The sequence below is a fragment of the Bacillus rossius genome, chromosome 3 (assembly GCF_032445375.1).
Source record: "Bacillus rossius redtenbacheri isolate Brsri chromosome 3, Brsri_v3, whole genome shotgun sequence".
In the NCBI taxonomy this organism is placed as follows: Eukaryota; Metazoa; Arthropoda; class Insecta; order Phasmatodea; family Bacillidae; genus Bacillus; species Bacillus rossius.
Window position 1 is genome coordinate 44,054,556 of NC_086332.1, and position 21,181 is coordinate 44,075,736.

At 38.0% G+C, this 21,181-nt stretch overlaps 2 protein-coding genes across 4 annotated transcripts in view; one reads left to right on the forward strand and one right to left on the reverse strand.

Annotated features, from left to right (window-relative positions):
- LOC134530602 (SEC23-interacting protein) overlaps window positions 1-21,181 on the forward strand; it is a 90,921-nt gene that overhangs the window by 10,988 nt on the left and 58,752 nt on the right. The window contains exon 1 of one of the 2 annotated variants that reach the window (XM_063365585.1): window positions 13,602-13,778. The exons of the other annotated variant lie outside the window; for it this stretch is intronic. The gene's annotated coding sequence lies outside the window, so the exon portion shown is untranslated. Of the gene's footprint in view, window positions 1-13,601; window positions 13,779-21,181 lie in introns of those variants that run through there. 2 annotated transcript variants of the gene reach the window in all.
- LOC134530603 (uncharacterized) overlaps window positions 1,761-21,181 on the reverse strand; it is a 29,083-nt gene continuing 9,662 nt past the window's right edge. Inside the window, exons 5-12 of one of the 2 annotated variants that reach the window (XM_063365587.1) lie at window positions 17,432-17,626; window positions 12,129-12,314; window positions 9,002-9,218; window positions 8,254-8,410; window positions 5,405-5,534; window positions 3,632-3,811; window positions 2,576-2,757; window positions 1,761-2,420 (exon numbers count right to left, since the gene is read on the reverse strand). In XM_063365587.1, the coding sequence (XP_063221657.1) occupies window positions 2,618-2,757; window positions 3,632-3,811; window positions 5,405-5,534; window positions 8,254-8,410; window positions 9,002-9,218; window positions 12,129-12,314; window positions 17,432-17,626 (1,205 nt within the window). In that variant the 3' untranslated portion in view covers window positions 1,761-2,420; window positions 2,576-2,617. Of the gene's footprint in view, window positions 2,424-2,575; window positions 2,758-3,631; window positions 3,812-5,404; window positions 5,535-8,253; window positions 8,411-9,001; window positions 9,219-12,128; window positions 12,315-17,431; window positions 17,627-21,181 lie in introns of both variants that reach the window. The other variant, XM_063365588.1, reaches the window with a different exon arrangement.

The window sequence follows — 21,181 nt, forward strand, 5'->3', positions numbered from 1 at the left end:
TTCTGTTGTGATTGAGGTGGTTTATTCATTTAAATCCTTACTGTTAATTTTTTTTTGTTTTAAGTTGGATTTGTTTCTAACTCTAAAAATTAATGCCGCAACTAATAGAGTGATTATAAAAAAAATACTGTTTGTATGCAGTTGTATTGGCATGAATTTGCTAGTATTTAAATCATTAAAATAAAAGTAATAATTTTTTTTATACTTAGGTAGATTTCGGAGAAAGACTTCCTATTGTAGCAGTTACCACTGTGCGACTTCTGGAAAATTTCTGCATCACGTTTGATTCACGCAATAGGACTATTAATATAAATACAATAAATTTGCCGTGATAGAGAATAAAATGTTAACAAGTTCTACAGAGTACCGTCAAATCATATCTGTGAAATATTAAGGGAAAAATATTCCAATGTTCAATATAGTTTGAAGGAAATGGAAGAGTTTTAGTCGATTAGCTTCTTTCTATCTTCAAAATACAACTTCTTACTGTCACCGACACCAGTTTTGTAGTAGATCTTTTCAAAAACAATGTTTTTCATCCAGAACTCCAGAACGATAGTTGGGACATCTAGCAGGCAAACTCTAAACTCATCGTGCCTGACGTCTAGCAGCGTAATGCTGAACTCACACATCATTCGTTCGTTGCTTGAGCTTCACGTGTCGATTAAATAACAAGTTTTAAATTCAAGTAATTTAAATTCTGTATGTTATGTAAACATTTAAGCAACTTAGAATTGTTCAGGATACTTCATTTACATTGTGTGCAAAGTAAAAGCCTTGTACAGTTTTTATAAATACCTAGTATTTAGTTTTAAAATTTTCTTAATAAATATTTTATAAAAAAAATTTTAGAATTTTTTTTCCATCATATTTTAAAAATTCAAAGCTTTCTTTACAAAATATGTCTATTACGTTTGTTTACTTACAATGATATTCATGGGAGTAATAATTTCCCTGGTGGCTGCAAAACTATGGATCTTATTCTTAGCCTTAATGTGTCTTTCTTTTGTTCAGTGACATAACAACTTTCAAGCATAGAATTATTTATTTCTAATTTTATATTTCTGAACCTACTGAACCAAATGCAAAGACTACTTCACTGTTAGCAAGGAAGAAAAATTGTTTGCATTCACTTAAGCTATACCGTAATCTTATTGGTCAAAACTTTTCATCTAATGACAGTGGGGCAGTTTAAGATAAAGTTAGATTAGAACATCCTTGACTGTTGACTGTGCATCTGAGCTTTGTGAATGTCTGTATCTTAGTGTAGTTTATTTGTGAATGCAGATTGCGGATTGTGTTAGTGAAGCAGCCTTTATCCAGACTTAACCAATCTGACACTGGATGGATGGATGGATGGATGACAGCGATGAGTAACTGTTACACACAGCTTTGTATGCATACATTGTTGGATGTTACATTGAAGGCATTTAATTGTACAGTGAGCCACATCTACTGAGTACTAGAGATATCATTAATCTAGAAATGGTGTACACCAGTGGCGGATCCAGGATTTTGGTTTGGGAGGGGCTTGACCCAGCTGAGGCTAGGCTTTATCAAGGTAAACACTAAAACAATAGTGGACCCAGATGCTTTTGGAGGGAGCTTGAGCCCCTTAGCCCCCCCTCTGGATCCGCTACTGGTGTACACATTGCTAATCCTTGAAAATACAGTGCTTTTGTCACACCACATATTGAAGATTACTATTAGCCATTGCAATACTGGTTACAAGTGGACTTCAGGATTTAAAAATAATAAAACAAAATTTTTTTTAAAAATGTTTTATGCTGGTGAATAAATTAACATACTGCCTACATATACATACATCTGGCATTTCTCGTTTCACATATAAATACAAATTAACTTCTTGACTTGTCAACATGTGCATTTCAGATCAGAAGTTTATTTAAATAAATGTTGAGACAGTATTTGGTAATAGGCTGCAAAATTTCAGAATGTAGGATAGATGCATTATTTTTCTTGCTTTGCTTTTACAGTACTTGCATTACTCCATTGCATATGCTATTTAAATACGAAATGTTGTATAAGATGTCTTGCACAAGGAGGCAAAGAAGAGAGTATCAGTGCCAACCAAGACATTTCTTGCTCATTGCCTCTGAGAACACAAAGTAGACTGATTTCTAATCATAGGAAGAAAACAACAAAAAAAAAAATTGTAAGTTTACTGGTATCCTTCAGTTTAAAACTTAATAATACATTATTTTGATACTTTCTCATACCACATCAAACATGCAACAATTTAAACTTTATTCAACTTACAACTAATTATTATGTATTTCATTTATCATAAGATAGGAGGATGGTTGCCTTGAAAATAAGAACAAATTTCTTTGACTACCGGTAGTGTTTTTTTTTAGCTTGCAGTCTTGTTTCTTCTTCAGCTGTATTCCATTACAGTACTGCTGGAAACAAAATAAATTATTAATATAATTAAATAATATTTAAGTGTAGTCATAGTAAAATTGAAAATGTTTAACATTACCAACAAAGTTGCAGGAACTGTAAGACCTTTATAGTTTTTTTTATAATGAGAAACCCAGCAGTCGTTACCCACCTGTAACTAGTTAGTTGAATTCATTGTACAATTTGTATGAATCTAACTTTCGGTGGATTGCGGAAAGGAAACTGACTTCTGCCTACTCCTTCGAGCTACGACCACAGCTGCGATAATGATGATGATGAGGAACAGCAAGATGCCGACCACGATTCCAGCTGTTGCCGCACTGCTCAGTTGACCTGTGCAGAGGAAAGATGTTTTGGAGCAGATGTTAGCATACTGTTTTCAGTGGCTTTGGCAGTGCTAGTATCCTGTACCATCACAACAAATAGCTGGAATTGTAGATTACAATGAAATTTTGGCAGTTGGAACTCATAGCATGTAGAAAAAAAGAGAGAGGAAAAAATATATAAACAGAGAGAGAGAGAAAAAAGCATGCATACAGTACTTTTATAGTGACAAGTGAAGACTTATTTATGTAAACCAACCCGACTTGAGCCGACATATTTCAAAGCAACTTACCAGTGCTTACAAGGCTGGCCACACTTTTGAAAGTTTTTACACCTCTATGTTAACAGAAAATCTATAATTCAAAGTTAATTTTTTTTAAAACTGATTGCAAATAATTATTGTTTTGAGAAAAACTAATTATACTAGCTATTTTAAGCTCAGAACTGTGTTGAAAAAATTATCTTAACGGTTAAAAATTTATCCATTTGTGTTGAGTCACATTTAACGCAATGTAAATTCACAACAATTTTGCATGATTTCTACTTTCCTAACATACATTTGTGGACATTAAATCAACTTTCAGAACCTTTTATGGCAAAAGTGGGTAGCGTGAAAGAATTTACAGAGCAGCACTTCAGGTAGCAGTGAATGCTGTCAACTTAACGGGACGAAGCCAGGCCAGAAGGGGTGTGGATATCAAGATATTTCAAGCCATAGAGGTTAACATAGTCTTTTTGTATTCATAATTTTGTAGTATATAGTAGATTTTACACATAAAATGTCACATTTTAGGCTACAAAGTTCAAAACTAGTTGCTGTTAACAACCATTGAGTGCTTGTGCCTGTGAATGTGTGAGTGAAATGCAAGGAGGGAAGCCTGACCTGCTGCGGTGGCTGTGATGGTTTGCTGCGTGAAGTTGCCTCGAGCGTCGGTGGCGGTCACCACCACAGAGCGGTCGCAGCACGTGGCGCTGTAGTACGCACCAACCAACTCCCTTGTCCCTGCCACGAAGGTCGACCTCAGGCGCAGGCCCTTGGGCTGCGACGCCACTTGCAGGAGCCCTGCATCCGAGGCAGATATTTCAACCCGGTCGGCTCTCAATCCATTGTACAGGTTGCCCACAGGTCGTGAAAGTCCCGAAGGACTGGCCATGAAATTCACAAAAAAAAGTCCTCCAAATAACAACAAATAATGTGCTGGAAGTCGTAAAACTTTAATTTAGAGTAGCCTTTTGCTAACTTGCATTTTGTTTTTTGACATCTCACTTTGGTTTATAATCACTCATCAATTATAGCTACTAGTAGGATGATAGTGTCCACTATAATAATGTGGAAATTATATCTGAGAAATTTTAGCTTTCTAATTTAAAAAATTGGTAAAGTACATTTTTACAAAAAAATATTAGTTGAATTTTGTATAACAATTTATAATGTTTAATTTTGCTTAAATTTTTAAATACTTTAGTATGAATTTTTAAAAATTTTTCTTAAAGGTAACTGAAAAAGTTCAGAAATTGGTTTACCAGATATTTGTAGACATCTTGTATAAATTAGTGGCAAAGAAGTTCATAATTATTTTTGTACTTTTAATGAAGTTTCTTTATATATATATATATATATATATATAATATTATATATATATTTACTTACTGGCAGGGGCCATATGTTATGAACACCATAACTTACAAGTGGCCAAGTTAGGGGTCGTCCATTAATCACGTGATGTTTTCTTAGAAATTTTTAACCCCCCTCCCCCCTAGTGATTTGTGGTGAGGTTTCGGACTAAACACCCCCCCCCCCCCCCCCCAATAAATCACGTGTATTTTTTTTGGTACGAAATATTTTTAAAAATTTCAGAATATTATCTTTAAATATAGTTATGATCTAATTTAATTCTGGAAAATTAAGCACAGTGATAAAAATGTCCAGACACACATTAAGGTTGCAGGTTTATTCTCACTGGCATAAAAATAATAAAGGAAAGGCTTATATGTGATTTACGCATGTATTCGGCGCCAAAATCACAGTCTTCTGGCGACTGGCAAGCCGAGCCGGGTGGTTCATGTTGCAGCGGGCGGGGATATTGTTGCCTGGCTACGGCGAGTCAAGGTCACGCATCGCTTTTCGGTTTTAGTAGAAATTGCACGAAAAAATAAACACACGTGATATCTCTCTACACCCCCCCCCCCCCCCTCCACCTTGTGATATTTCGTGATTTTTCCCGACCCCCTCCCCCCCTTTCGAGCCTCACGTGATTAATGGACGATCCCTTACAAGCTTACAAGTTACTAAGGCAAGACAATGTGTTTTATAACTCTATTCTTAGATTTATAAAAGTTGGTGAACTTACCCATGATTCAAACCTGAAACCAGTAGCACCAAAGTTGGTGCTTGAACCATCTGTGACACATAGGCCAGCTTTAGGCTTTTCAGTTAATTAATTTTTCTATTTTGATAGTTCACTAGGCTACTTTTAATGAAATTAGATAATTAGTGACTTCTACCATTAAATAGTTGTATTTACATTGAGAATTAATTTCAATGCTTCTACTATGTTCTTGGATGAAAAAAAAAAAGGTTTTTCTACTGTGCAGCCACAATTTGTACTTATTGTAGAGAAGAAATAAAAAAAAAAAATTAAACTCATTTCCTCACCTGACTGCTTGTCCTGTATTACGACCTCAGCTCGCCATATTTTCAGCTGACAGTCAGATGTGTCCAAGCTGCCGCAGTCACTGTCAACTCGATAACTGATGGTGGGCTTCTCGTTGTCACTCACACTCCCCTCAAAGAAAGCATTAGGTGGAATCAACAATTTTTTGCACATCTCAGATATTCACATATTTTAAATTATTGCAGAACTACCCTAGCTATCTCTTCCTTCTAGTTTTTATAGTTCGGGACAAGATTTTGTGTGGATTTTTATGAGGTTCGGAATAAAACCAAAAAGATGTGTATAATACTGAAATTCAAGTTGAAACTTAAAATGGAGGATGTTTACACAATATAACTTTATCAAAATTATGAAAATCCTATCCTTAAAACATCCAAAAAACTTATGTGAGGTGCTATTTAAGTATTTTGTTTCAATCAACAGTATTGTAATAGTAATTTTTTTCATTTACATTACTTATACTGCTACATTCTTCAGACATGAAATTGCTTTTAAATTACGTAATTGGTATTGTTCATAGTAAATATATTAGAATCTCACTAATCCGGCACTATTAAAAACCATTGGGTGTCGGATTATTGGAATGTTCAGATTACTAGATTATATTGAAAAATTCATAATAAATAAAAAAAAAGCATTTCATAAAGAGAATATAATGTATCTGTATTCATGTTCTACACGTTTGTTTTATAACTGTAACATATCTCACAACTTACTACATAATTACACAGTTTTAAAATAATCCTTGATTGAGGTCTGTTTTTGTGTAACTTTTAGTCCTTGTTTAAAAACCTTTTCTAGCATGTTTCGAAGAATTATAATATCTTTAGCAGATGCGCTGTTTTCTTCAGCCCATGTAATGCAGGTATTGAAACAATTAAATTCTGTATCTGGTTTTACTTTTACAGTTGTAGTAGTTCGTGGCTCCAATATTTCTACAAGGCTTTCTTCTTCTTGTACTGCTTCACATATTTCTTCATCTGTCATAATTTGCTCTGTCTCTTCGGTCCCTTCAAACCAAGAATTTAAATCTTCTTCACTTGTCTCGAATCCTCTTTCTTATAAATTTTGCAACCAATCTGCAATAGGTAGATTATCTTCTTGATTCCATTCTTCGGTTTCCAGTGATACAGCATTCATTGTAGGCCATAGCTTTTTCCATGATGATTGGATTAAGTCAGGTGAAACAGAGTTCCATGCGTGAGCGAGAGAGAATACAACATCCTTCAAATTCAATACTTTAAGGCTCTGCGTTATGTCATCATCCTGAGAAATAATATGGCAGAGCAATGCATTTTTATACAAGGACTTTACTTTCTGGATAACATTTCGATCCCTCGGCTGCAATAAAAGTGTGCAGTTTAGTGGTAGAAAGATGGTTTGGATATTCCCATTGCTTGATCTAAGTTATTGTTCATTTGGTTGGCCTGGAGCATTGTCAAGTACGAGTAAATCTTTTATGGGCAAGTTGGATTTTTTCATAAACTTCTTCATGTCTGGGACAAAGTCTTTATGGAACCATTCACTGAATATCTCTCTCATGACCCAACTTTTAAATTGGTTGTTGTAGCAGACTGGCAGACAAATCTTTTTGAAAGCTCTGGGATTTTTAGTTTTACCAATCACTAACAAATCCAGTTTGTGTGTTCCAGTAGCATTTGAACACTGCATAAATGTGATTCTATCTTTACTCACTTTACGACCTGGTGCGCCCGCTTCTTTAGAGGATAGGTACAAATGTTTTGTTGGGCAACAGTCTCCAGAATAGACCATTCACGTCTGCATTATACATTTGGTCAGGAAGAAGACCCAGTTCCTCTACTTTGCCATTAAAATGCTGGATAAATGGCTGCACTGCAGATTCGTTGCTTGACAATTTTTCCTCCAATATGGTTAACACACAGATATTAAATCACTTTTTAAATTTATCCAGACACCCATCTCTGGTTCGAAGATCATATTTTTTGGTAATTTTTTTTATAAAATTCAATTTTTTTCTTTCAGAATTTCTCCAGATACAGGAGTGGGTTTAGAATGCTGTTGCATGAACCACATGTAAAGAGTGTTTTCCATCATTGGACAATCACCAACTCTTAATGTTTTAAGCTTTCCTGGTCCAGATTCCATCATCTTCACGTGGTCCATTATCTTTTGTTTTTTTCTCTTAAGATCATGTATTGTAGCACGCCCAACTCCATATTCTTTTGCCAATTTGCACATGTTTTCTGCAAGATCTAACTTCTTTAAAATGTTAATTTTATCTTTCAAAGCTAAAGTCTTGTGTTTCCATTTACTTGACATTTTTAACTAGACTATTCTCACTTGAAAACAGCAGGTAAATATGTACGCACGTGCACGTGATAAGTTTTGAGGTTAGACTGTTCATGACGACAGAGCGCATATGCGGTGCTTGGTTAAGGGAGGGGCGAGGGAGGCGCGGGCGGAGGGTTCCGGATTATTGGACGTATCGGTCTATTGGAGTGCCGGATTAGTGAGCTGCTACTGTGTGTGTGTGTATTTATATACACGTACACACACATATATACATACACTTCAGAAATGTATATGTTTATATTATTGCAGTTTAAAGTTATACTATTTGGACTGAGTATATAATTATTAAGAAACATGTTATCTTGTTGCTTGCATGTTTTACTCTTTTTAAACTTAAAATATTTTATAAAAGTGTATCAAAAACAGTGAATTTAAAAAATGTAATTAAGCTAAAAATACATCTATAAACTATTTTCTCTAGTTATAGCTAAGCACAAATAATATTTTTAATTTAATTTGCTTGGTTTCTTCAGAAAGTTATTTTTAATAATCTCACCTTTTGTCCAACAGTGAAATACACAGTCTTGCTTATTCCACTGTTTGGGCCATATATGGCAGCCAGTGTTATGACATCTTCAGTGTTTTGTGGGATATTCTGTGGTACTGTCACTGTGACTAGTATGTACACAGTTTGATGAGCTGCTAGCTGGAAACTGAAAGATAGGTGTGCCTTGATATTTGATGTTTTGTCAGTACTTATATTTAGTTTACTTAAGAGTATGAACTATAGTTATTAACATGTCATACCATATAAAAATTTGTTTGGCCTTTGGCCTTCTAGTGGCATACTTACAGAATTCTAGTCTGATGTTGATGGTGTAATGGATGCAATAATTATCACTACATCCAAAAGTATGAGTGATGAGAGTGAATCCTATGTATAAATGCTACATGATGCTTGTGAATTAATTGTGGGGTTTGATTTTCAATATTTATCTTCAGTGTATTTATACTTTGAAAAATGCAACGTATATACTAGAATTTAGGTGATTATTAATATTTAATCCTGAATTACTGCCAGTGAATTTTATATGAGAGTTAAAGCATTATGGCAGAGTTAGTACTATGGTACTTATTTATTTTTAAGTATCATGTTTTGATACAAGGTTCTATTGTGATGAGATACATACTGTCAGTTGTTTCAGTGGCTATGGGGGGTGAAAATTCTACAGCCCTAAAAAATAATTTTAAATATAATCTTATTGCTGTTCTAAATTTGTGTAGATAAGATATAGTTAACCCACCTTTCTGGCTGGACACTGGTACTGAAGTGCTGACTCGAACTACTGAAGTCTATGTAGTTTGTCAATTCCTGGTTGTTGGTGACCGTGTAAATGATCTGGGCGGTTTGGCCTGGGAGCGCATATAAAGTGGAGTTCAGGGCCACATCCAGCTCTATGGGGCTCACCGTGCCTGTAGTGGTTTGCTGGGGCAAGTAGGAGACCCGCTGGAAGGTTTTGCCTATGCCAATGACCAAAATTGGAACAATAAACTCTTTATGCTATGTGTACAGATTAAACTAGGTGGTATACTGCACATGATAATTTAAAATTAAATTTACACTTATATTGCTTTTAATAATCATGTTATTGCAATAAAATCATATTACGTACATTAATTTCTTGCAATTTTAAATTTATATAAAAAAATACTTTAAAAATATGTTTGCATTAGTATTTGTAAGGTTAATTTTGTGCGTTGAAAAAATATTAGACAATTCGAAGTGAAAAAGAAAAAGTAAGTACTAGAAGTTTCTGTGTGGTGAAACAAAAAAAAAAAGGTAAATGTTTTATTGAGATAATTTAAAGTACTCAAGAACAAATTCAGGTGTGAGGCACAGTTGGGACATTCAAGTTGAACTTACAATGAGTAAGGACTATGGCAATTCCTTCATGCCCGTAAGGACCAGAGTCAACTTTGGAAAATATTGTTTTGGATTAGATGATAGCCCTTTTTGGCAGAGAAAGCAGTGTATTCTTTCCAACATGCGGCTATGCAAGATTGCCGAGGACTGCCTGGGGCCAGCTAGTGTGTGTTCATGTTGGAGTTGATTTACCCATGATTCGTCTTATAAACGTGGCCCATCACAGAACTGTGGACATGAATTTTGTGCGCCGAAAGGCATTATTCCGCCATTTTGATGAATGTGAAGGAATCTCCTCACCAAAGTCTACATGAGGATGGTGTATACTGATTGCTCAAGTCTGAGCGTGGTGACTTAAGATAACGCCGTGTCACATATACGATGGAATTATGATACAGGTAGACAACATGGAGGGGTCCAGGTTAGGGAGGGACCTAGATGCTTCTCAGGCCGAAGCCTATACGCCTAGTCATGCTGGGATTTAGCCATGGAGGTAAGGGTCGCATGCATCGTGTGCTTTGTTCGGGGGTTGGCCATCCATGGCAGCTATTGATGCCGTGACAAACTCCCCTAACTTAAACTTAAAATAAAACTAGTTAAGTAGGGCCCAGGTAAAACATGCAAACACACAGCTACAAATACTTGGCACGAACATGCGGGGTGCAGTAGGCATGCATGAATAGTATATAGGACAAAGAGGATGTTCGGGGCAGAAGAGAGTACTAGACAGGGTTTGAAGCACTTGGGCGCTAGGTCTGATTTCGTACTTAAATCCAGGTCTGAATTTTTGTAACTAGGGGCGAACGTGCCCCTGGTGGTGCAAGGCTACACTCACCATCCACCTGGCGTCCAGCTACACCTTAATACTAAATAAAGAAAAAAAACTTATAAACTAGGCACTTTATTAGCATATGTTTCACTATGCAGTACGCCCTGCCCCGGCCAACTTCTCGCTCCCATCACATGCCTTTAGCAGCGGTCACGCCCGAATATATCCGGAGGCAACCGAAAGACAAGCCTAAAGCCTACACTAATTTGTGGGTCCATAATAAATGCTGAGTCCGTATCGGCAGTATCACACTACTCATGTATTTGGAGCTCACTGTAATCTCGGAGGTCCTGTCACCCTTAAGTTTCTGTGCATAACCTTGCGACGTTAAACACTACCAAGCAAGCTAGTTGTCCGCACCACGACTACTTAAGTTACCGGGATTACGATATTCCCAGTGTGGTATTACCACGGAGTGAGAAACTCTTAATTGGGATGAAACGGGGTATTTTTCGTTTTTGGGAAACCTTGATGAACGTTGCCGCTACTCAGGGAGTTTTCTCGGGGTACTCCAGAGTAGATATGTAATTTTTTTATTTATACAATTTTATAACTGGTTATAATTTCACAGAAACGCACACCAATTGCTTGTATAAAGCAGTATCTGCCAATCTGCATAAAATAAATTAATGTGTAACGTAAATCATCCTATCTATAATTAATTAAGTATTTAAAATGTACGTTGGCCATGGAAAAATGGAACATTTTCCCGTACATCTTTACTCCCGATGCAAGTGATCATCACTATTAGTTAACCTTTAATGATTATCTATAAAGGAAATTTGAGACGAAAGAAACATGATATGCAAGAGCGCTATCTTGATGTATTCACAGGAAAAGCCTACCTGCTTGGAGAGTGAGACCATTGAATATATATAACATTATATATATTCAATGGTGAGACTGAACCTTGACGTCTACATTTAATTAATTTATAGCGACGTTATCGAGACGTAATATAGTCTCGATTAGAAACCAAGGTTCGGTATTATTCGAGCCGACCTAAAGCGCCATTACAAGCAAAGACTGTTTGCTTGAGGACCTAGAAAATGAACCTAACTGTTTTGGGAAGCCTAATTACGGGTTTATGGCCCGTTACAGGTCAATATTTTATATTTACTTTGAACACGGTTAAACTTTTAGACTTTCTGAGTGCCTTAATTCCACAAAATTAAATATATATTTTTATTGATTTTTTTTTGCATAATTAGCTGACGAAAGGTTAATTTTGAACATTTATATGCAGTATGGATAAGGAGATTCAAATGGAATAAATACCTGAAAATGTTTGGGTTTAAAGGCAGTGCTGTATGGTTAAAAATTATTTCAGAAAAATTATTTAATCTTGTTTAGTCTTTTAAAATCATAAAAATTCTGGTGATTTTTAAAAATGCCAGGTACAATTAAATAATATTATCTGAAAGAAATTAAACTTTATCAATTAACAGCCAATTGTAAAATTGACTTTAAAATTTAAAAAAAAAAAGCTCCAGTTTTATATTTAATTTCATTTTCCTTATCCAAACTGCACAGAAACGTTAAAAATGAAAAAAAAAAAAAATTTGCTAGCCAATTGTGCTAAAAGTGAAAGTTCAGGCACTCGAAAACCTCGTGGAACGTAGATGTAACGGGACGTCCACCCTGAAGACACTACAGCAGTGCCAGTGGTTGTAGTTACCGTCGCGGTCGGAGCCGCTGAGGCGCAGGTAGGCGGCGGCGGCGGGCAGCTGGTGGTCGGCGACCGCGAGGCGCGAGGGCGCGGCGCGCGTGTAGTCGAGCCGCGCCACCTCCCCGCCGCTGCGGTCCAGGGCGCTCACCGCGCTCACCGCCGCGACCCCGCCGCGCAGCAGCACGCCCACCTCACCTGCGGCCCAGCGCCCAGTTGCGAAACACCTTCATCCAGATCACGAACATCGTATCCTGAGTGAGATGCTATTTTGTATTTTGTTCCTATCAACAATAGCGAAGCAATTAATGATTTTTTTTTAACCTTTGTCCGAGAAAGTCTAGATTTGAATGCTTAAAGATATGGACATGAATTATATTAATGGTAGGTGAGTGCTACCATTGGTGCTACAGTGGCATGTCTTTTAGGGCTCACCTACCCAGGCACACATACCTTGGGCCCAGGCTCAGACCAAACCACGCAATTTAAAAACCTCTCCAGACTTCCGAGTGGTGTCTGTTATCGCATAGCTCTGAAGGCGAATGAGTAGTTCTGTTCATTGTTATGTTCATTTGCGTTACTGATACCGCTACTGTCTTCAAGACACGAATTGGTGATAAATCCACAATTTTGTAGGTTGTATCTTTTTTGAAGTTACACCTCTTTAGGCACGTTTGAAGAAAGAAATGAGTGAATTTTTTACGATGCGCGCGCACACCATGCAACGAAATTGTCATCAAGATAAAAAAAAACCATACATAAAAAAAAATGCTACATACAAATGTATGTGTGCTTTTAAATTTTATACTTTAGCGATTGCTATTGATTACTGGTCCATATCACTGAAAACATTTATTTATTGTGAATAGAAGTGATATAAATTGTGTTTATAAACTTTTTCAAGTGCATTTTCAAGTGAATTAATGTGAGGTTATTTTGCTTGCTTTATTGCTTTGTTGCATTATTAATGATTACATTATTATTTAATAAATAATTAAAATTACTAAATTGGTTTAAACATTCAGCATAGTTATTTATTTTCAATTATAATAATTCTTATTTATTTTGTTTAATTAATTAGGTACTTTCAGTCATGGGTTTATATTAATTTTGAATACTGAGTTTATTTTAATTTTTTAATTTGACTGAATTTATACTTTACCAACCGTATTTATAATATCACGCTGGTAATACTATTTTATTTCTATTAATCATTTGCATGCGAAATTAAAGTAGGTTTTTTTTTAACAGCAAGTAAGTTTAACATCTAACGCGCGGGAATTGAGATTGATGGTGGGAGGTTCTCCTGGCATCTTCCTGTGTCTTGAGCAAGGGAGAGAGGGTTGGCGGAAGTGCCGCGAGGCCTCCAAGAAGAACTGACGTAACTCGCGCCAGTATTTTAGTTCTCTCTCTCTCTCTCTCTCTCTCTCTCTCCGTCTCCGTCTCCGTCTCCGTCTCCGTCTCCGTCTCCCTCCGCGGGTGAAGCCTGGCCTGTGTGTCAGTGAGTCAGTCGGCCGACCTCTGTCCCACGCGCGCAGTCGCCGCGCCGTCGTGCTGTGGCGTGATGCGCTAATTGCCCGCCACTCGCGCACCTCCGGCCCCGCAGTCGGTGGTCGGGACTCTCCCGAGATCTCTCGCGGCTTCCCGCGAACCGTGGATCACGTGAGTGTCAAGTTCTCCATCTCTCTACTACTTCTTACACTCGTTTCACCATGTCCACTGAAGGTAATCTCCCCCGACCCATTTTGCGGTTAGCGTTCTCGCAAATCCGAACCCCATTGAAACCAACCACTGAAAACAAAAATTCATCCCTGCAACAGAATTTGGAGCGCGGTTACACGGTATGGTAATCGTGTTGAAGTGAAAACATGTTTAGATAACCATATTTGGAAACATCTACCCGATTGAGAAGTAAGTGTTCGTCATATTACACGGGAATCTATTGTTTATGGCTCGAATCAATCGCAAAGTTTACGTTTCGGTGTTTATGACTGGATATTAAATTTCATGCTTAAATCCATAATACCACTTAAATATTCTGTATTGTCATTCACTTAACACGAAACAAATCAATCATATATTTTGATTACCTGTTAATTTTTCTGCTGCTGCACGGCTCGCGTTCGGCCATCTCTGAAGCTATGTCGTTCTGAAGTACTCGTAAAACTTGTTCATTTTATTAAAATTACCCGTATAGGAACACGTTCAGTTGCTGAGTCAAACACATTTCATCGAAGTAGTCCAAGTGCCGTGTAACAATGGCCTTAATCATGGCCTGGCGCTTCGATTTGTGCGCGCTGCGCTAACGAATGAACAGCTTTTCTTAGTTTCAAATGTGCGGTTACCTCGAGTGTGTGTATCGTGAGCATTGGTAAATGCCTTGCTGTTGGTGTGGGGAGGGGTGGGGACACGTGACGCGCGCTACTCGTGATCTTGTTGTTTACGTCCCTAGCGAGGTCAGGTATTTCCGTGACGTTCTTCCAGAACGAGGACATTCTTAAAGAAACGTATGGAAATATTAAGCCTATGGAAATATTAGCAAACGACCTTTCATTGCTTTTCGAAGCCCGCATTATTATTTTTACAAATTGTGTGTTAATAGTGGGTCCATGATATATGATGTATCATCATAATTTGTTTCGGTACGTTAGATGATTGACGACTGTTCCGCCAATTTGGTCTGCTTTGTGAACCGTCAAAACACGTGGCTATACCACGCGGTTCGAATATAGCTTACTGTCGGTTTTATGCATTAGCTCGAGGTTGAAATCGACCAAAGTTAGTGCACTGTTAAGTAATTTTTTAGTAAGTATTATTATTTTTTTTCATTGGCCAGGGTCTATTAGGTATATATTTGGACAATTACGTGGATGCAGTGATCCTTTTGACGCGGTTAGTTACTCATTGAAGTGAAACTTCTTCACAGCAGGGATACCCTACGGATTGAGCGATGACGTTATCAGAGCGTAAAGCCAGTAACGAAAAATGCAACGATCAGGAGCGGGTCGTTCAGAGGGTGATACGGGGGTCTCCTTATACATTATATTACCTCTGTCTATGAAGTTTCACTTCTACCATGCATGGCAGCCACACAATCATGTGTTTTTTTGTAGTTTTTTTTTACATTGGAGGATAAAGCGGTTGTGGTGACGTCATGCGCCTCTGTGTACAAAGTTCGTGGACCGAGTCGTCTACTATCGTTGATTTAAGCCCCACTTTATGTTTCCGGTCGCCGACGCCGCCTTGGTAGGGAGAGATTATGTTCTGACCTTTCGCCCTCAAGCGATCCGTGTCTGGGCTCTCAATGCTGAGAATTTTTTTTTTAAGTTGCTCTTGATTAGGATTGCTAAAACAATGAAGTTTTCAGTCGCAATATACCGTGCTTTTAGGTTGGCGAGGTGGGAACAGAAATGCACCATAATTGTTTTAAAATTTGTTAAGTCGTGACTGTTTTTATATTTTGATATTGAAAATTTGCCTTGGTTAAGGCAGAGATCAAACACTTTAAAATTGTCAAGGACCAAACATGGTGTCTAATGATTCGAAGCAGCAGCAGTAGAAGCAGCAGCATCTAGTCACTTTTAACGTAAGTGATTTCTTTAAATTTTATACAATGCTTTAACGAAGAAAAATTTTTAAAGAAAAAAAAAAAAAGAAAATTGTTGAAATCAATCTTTCGGTTCCTAGTTCTACTCTCTCCCTTAAGGATCCCAAGACCTGACAATAATCCCGTCGCCTGGATCATGAGTTTTGTGCACTTGATTTGACAGCCATGATTTTGAATCTGCTTAGCCACGACTATAGAGCGTCCCACTCTTAGATTGCATTGTGGAAGTAAATAGGCGATTGCTTTCTCTTTCTAACACACGCCGATTGTTGTTTGTTTCTGATTGCGCTGTTGCCAAATATCATACGTATTTGAATTTGAAGGGATGCGATATTATTAATTTCTTTATAAAGTTGACGTTACAAATTTCTAATAAATTCGTATCAATGGATGTGTGCGAATCATTTCTTGTTTTAACTTAAAAAGCGATTTCTTACAGATTTATAAGCGTGATCGTATAATATTTTTTTTTAATTACTGTATAGATTTTTAAAATGCTTCTCGTGCACTCATACTTTAAAAATAAATCATCGTAATCATCTAGTAAACAGTCTTGCGATAACGGTACATATACAAACAAATAGCACTAAAAATTGTTCCCTGATTATTTATTATTAAAAATTTTGCATAACCTATCATAACTTAACATACTTAATTAGTTGAAAAATAGTGTTACAGGCTACTGGTTAGCTGTCACGGAAAAATCATACTTAAAATACTTATTCATTAACACTACCAATGTACCAACCCATAGCTTATGTTTTTTATCAGTGAAACCAGCTTTACCTGAAGTGAGATGGGTATGGAACATATAGAAACACATTCTAAATGACTTATAACCTACAACTGCGCCGACCAATGCACATATTTTTTTGTCTCTTATAAGACACTGTAAAATGGTTGGCGGTACAAAGTTTTTATTGTGAATTGCATCTAATAACTAATCTGCATTCAATTAATGTAGCTTGCGTTTATCTCATCACAAGCCTATGGTTGGGAATATCCCGTGCGTCTATCTATTCAATAGTCTTTGGTAGGGAAAGACGAGGGCGTCTCTCTCATCATTAGTCTGTGGTAGAGAAAGGCGCGAGCTTCTCTTTCATCGTTAGTCTATGATACGGAATGTCGCGTGCCTCTATCTAATCATTAGTCTGTTGTAGGGAAATGCGTGCTTCTATCTCATCACTAGTCTATGGGCGGGAAAGACGTGCTATCTCATCGCTAGTCTATGGGAGGGAAAAAACGTGCTTCTATTTCATCACTAGTCTATGGGAGGGAAATACGTGCTTCTATCTCATCGTTAGTCTACGGGTGGGAAAAACGTGCTTCTATCTCATCACTAGTCTATGGGAGGGAAAGACGTGCATCTATCTCATCACTAATCAATGGGCGGTAAAGACGTGCTTCTACCTCATCACTAGTCTATGAGCGGGAAATACGTGCTTCTATCTCATCACTAGTCTATGGGAGGGAAATACGTGCTTCTATCTCATCACTAGTCTATGGGAGGGAAATACGTGCTTCTATCTCATCGCTAGTCTATGGGAGGGAATACGCGTTTCTCTCTCATCACTAGTCTACGGGAGGGAAAGACGTGCTCTACCTCATCACTAGTCTATGGGAGGGAGAGACGTGCTTCTATCTCATCAGCAGTCCGTGGAAGGGAAAGACGCTAGTCCGTGGAAGGATAGTTGGCGGCGACGCTCACCTTCTCCGGGCTCGGCGGTGAAGCCCAGCGGGCTGGCGGCGCGCGCCGTGACGTCGTAGCGCGCCACGCCTGCGCCCAGGACGGCGAGCGTCCACACGCCGGGCGCCGCGCCGCGCGTATCGAGCCGCGCCGCCAGCAGCGAGTCGCCGTCGGACAGCGTCGCGGCGCCGAGCGTCTGCAGGTCGGTGGCCCGTCCTGACACAACGTGCACGCGCACACACGCTGAGCTACGGTCGGTGAACCCATCCGTGCAACCGGTTCAATAATCTACTGCAGATTCAGTGGAAAGTCATTGGTAATCATATTGCAGTCACTGAATTAACAAGCGAAACAGTGATATATGTATATTTTAATTTAAATATTACCGTTGGGAAGTAGTTTCCGCTATTTAAAATCTAAAGTGACTTCTGAGATGGACGGTAAGTACTTGATCACTTCACCGCCAACACATTTGAAAACCAGGTTGGAGACGTTGGCTTGTGTGTAAAATATAATCATCAAGATTACTTAATAGGTTAAGTCTTGGTGTAAATTTAGTTATTGATGCAGTAAAATTAACTGACGATTATGGTAAATTTAAAAAAAAATGCATGTGTTAGTAAATTTATGTAACACGGAGTAAAAATACTCCCAACAGCTATGGCATATTTACCAAACCATAGGTAATTTGTGTGGTAGCAGTCTCCGCCGATGTTAATGTAGGCTAATGTTACATCTACACGTGTTGGTGTATTTTTACTCTTGTGTTTAAGTAACAGTACACCAACACAGTTTATTTTACAGTGTGGTTGTAAACCTCGCTGTCCAATGCGCGGGGCCGAGGTGTGTTGTCGGCCCACGCGCTTTGTACGAAGGTGATGAGGGTTAAAGTTCCGTGCCTATTTGCGAAGGATGTTGTATGTGAGCCGGTGGGACTTGTTCGTTTTTTCTCTCTCTCTCTGTTTCCGTTGCATTTCGTTGGCGTTCATTTGCACCAGTGAGTGCTGTGCGTAGCTTGTGGCGCCTACCAGCGCGCGCTGTTAAAATATCTTGGGAGTTTTGTTGATGCTTTATGCGACGCATTATTTCGTGCCAGCCGTGACGGATGAAAAGAACGCGACCTAACCTCGTGGCAAGGGGCCCACGTGAACGTGACTGTACACACTGTACGCGGCGTGCCACGGCGCCGCAGCCGCGCCGGAATGAGATCAATACGCCAACGGCGCGACGTCCAGACTAGTCGTGTATTGTTCGCTGCACCGCTGTCGCAGTGTATAACCAGGGACGTAACTAGACTGTTTTCTCCCGGGGCAAGAACTCTTCTGGGCGCCCTCTTTTTTTTTTCTTCCTTCAAACAAACCAAACCAAAACCTTTGTCGACAATACCTCACATCACCACCACATATAAGTTCCTCTATTCCATTTTTTTATTCAACTTAGAACGTAGATTAATGTATTTATTTGCAGTAATTTTATTTTTAATACATAGCAAGTTAGATACTATGCAAAAAAAATTACCAGTTTTTAAATATATGGCGATATACATGTATGTATTTTTCAATACAAATCATTAAGCTATCTGCCCTCCAGATTTTTTTTTGTGTTCTAACACTACGATATTCAAGTAAATATTTATAGTAAAGTAACGTCTGTGTCTCTATAACTACTTTCGAGCATCTCAACTTCTTGTTGTTAAAGTTTCTCTCTCGCTTGGCAGCTTGTGGAAAAAAAAAATTATCAACGGTCTTAGGGGCCAGAAAATTATTTAATTCAATTTAGTTTAGACTGAATCGTAGAAATGGTAACGACGTTTTCATAATAGCTCGGAGAAAAAAAATCTTAGGAACTACCGCATAACACTTAGCATGTCCGACCCTGATCCTCCGCCTGTATAGGGCCTAGTAGTCATTTTCTGATTTTATAAAGAAAATAAAAACTAAACGATAGTGGTGTAATTATGTTTATCCACGTTGTAATCGCACGCAATCGTACGTACTTGTTAAATGTTACAAGTTAAATTTCACAATCAAATAGCTTACTTTGATTTTGAATTCTGCTGTCGGTGATTAACGTCACAGCTTATAGGTTTTAAATTTCTACGCCAGACAGTTGAATTGGTTTTGAGAATCCCACGTTGTCTAGTCCCAGCTGGCATGTTAGAACTCAGTGAATTCAAACTCGCATCCATTATGGTATACTTGTAGAACTGCAAATCAGTTTTAAGTATATATGTAATGATTGCCGTTTCTGTTTTAATAACTGCATTGTGTGATAAAGTTCTTTCATTTCCGCGAGTACAGATGGTAATGAACGAATTGTGCAAACGAATGTGCGATATTAACCTTGAGCACGTACAAGTGTGTCGGACGAAGTACTATCGTGAGTTTATTTTCCCCCCGCGCCTTTATTGTTTCGACTTGTTTGGATTGTTATAAGTGTGGACGTGGTTGCAACATGAGTCGGTATTGCATGAAGTGGGCGTCGTTTCGCCAATTGCCCCGCCTACACGCGGGTATTACTATTCACTGACCCCTAGCTAGACGCCGAAATAACCCGCAATAGTTCAACCTAAGATTTTTCTTTTGTAAAAGTTACGTTACTTTTGATTTGATGTGTAACGTTAAATTCTCGCTAAAATTATTATTTTTATACATATATTTTTCTGGTAGTGTAGTTTTCCGCTCGTTTGGGTGATCGTAACTAAAATGAAATGTTGGCTAGGTTAAGTCAGTGACATTTACTCTAGGATCTTGAAACTGTGTGAAATCTACAAAATCATGTTTGTTTTTATTCCGACCGCGAAGTTGCGCGAGCGAATGGCGAAATATTCGGAAATGATCGTGAGTCTGTGAATCGTAGGCTTCCCGCATACTTGAGGCCTGCTGATTTCTCTTTTTCACTGCTGTTTGAAAGCCTCGTGTTGGGAGCTACTCGGACTCGACGCAGCAGTGTTGCTGAGGAACAAAAATAATGTGGTTGGCAACCCGCTGCATAAAACAAGCGGAGGGTTTGTTTCTAACCCAGCCGCTAATGGAGAAAAATCCCATTTCGTAAGGTTCCCATCACTTCCGTCAATTTTAAACGTATTTGATAAATTATTTTTTGAGGTTTTCAATCAGGTTTTCAATCTTAGTCTTTTTTTTTCAGTTATACACATTTAACGTTTTGTGGCTTTGTTTTCTAGTGTACTAGTTTCACAATGGAAGAAGAAAGCTCTCTTTTTATCTCTCTTTCTCTCTCTCTGCCTTGTCATGCGGATTCTTTATGTACGATCAGTAAAGAAGAATTTTAGTTTTCATGCTCATTCCTTTCACATGAAATCAACATATTGAAATAGCATGTAAAAAAATATTAAATTTTAATTATAATTGATGATTATGTACCTGACACTTATTAAAAATATTGCTGTGTAACAAGCGTGATCAATGGAGGGTGGACAGACAGACGAATACGTCGGCAGTTCACTATGTTTATTCAGTGACTGGCTATAAACCGTTGCAGATTAAGCAGCGTATAGAGAAGTTTTTTTTAAAAAAAAAAAAAATCAAACGCCACTGTTTTTATTTAAAAGAAAATACCTACGAATTCTGTTTGAAACGGAATGATGCATGTTGTGGAAACTGAACATCATAACATCCGCGTTGAAAGTGTGTGTGTGTGTGTGTTTGGGGGGGGGGGGGGGGGGGGAGGGAAGAGGGGGAATTAGAACTATCGCCGAACATGAGTGGTAAAAAGATAATAGTGTATTTTACTTTTTTGGACTAATTTCTC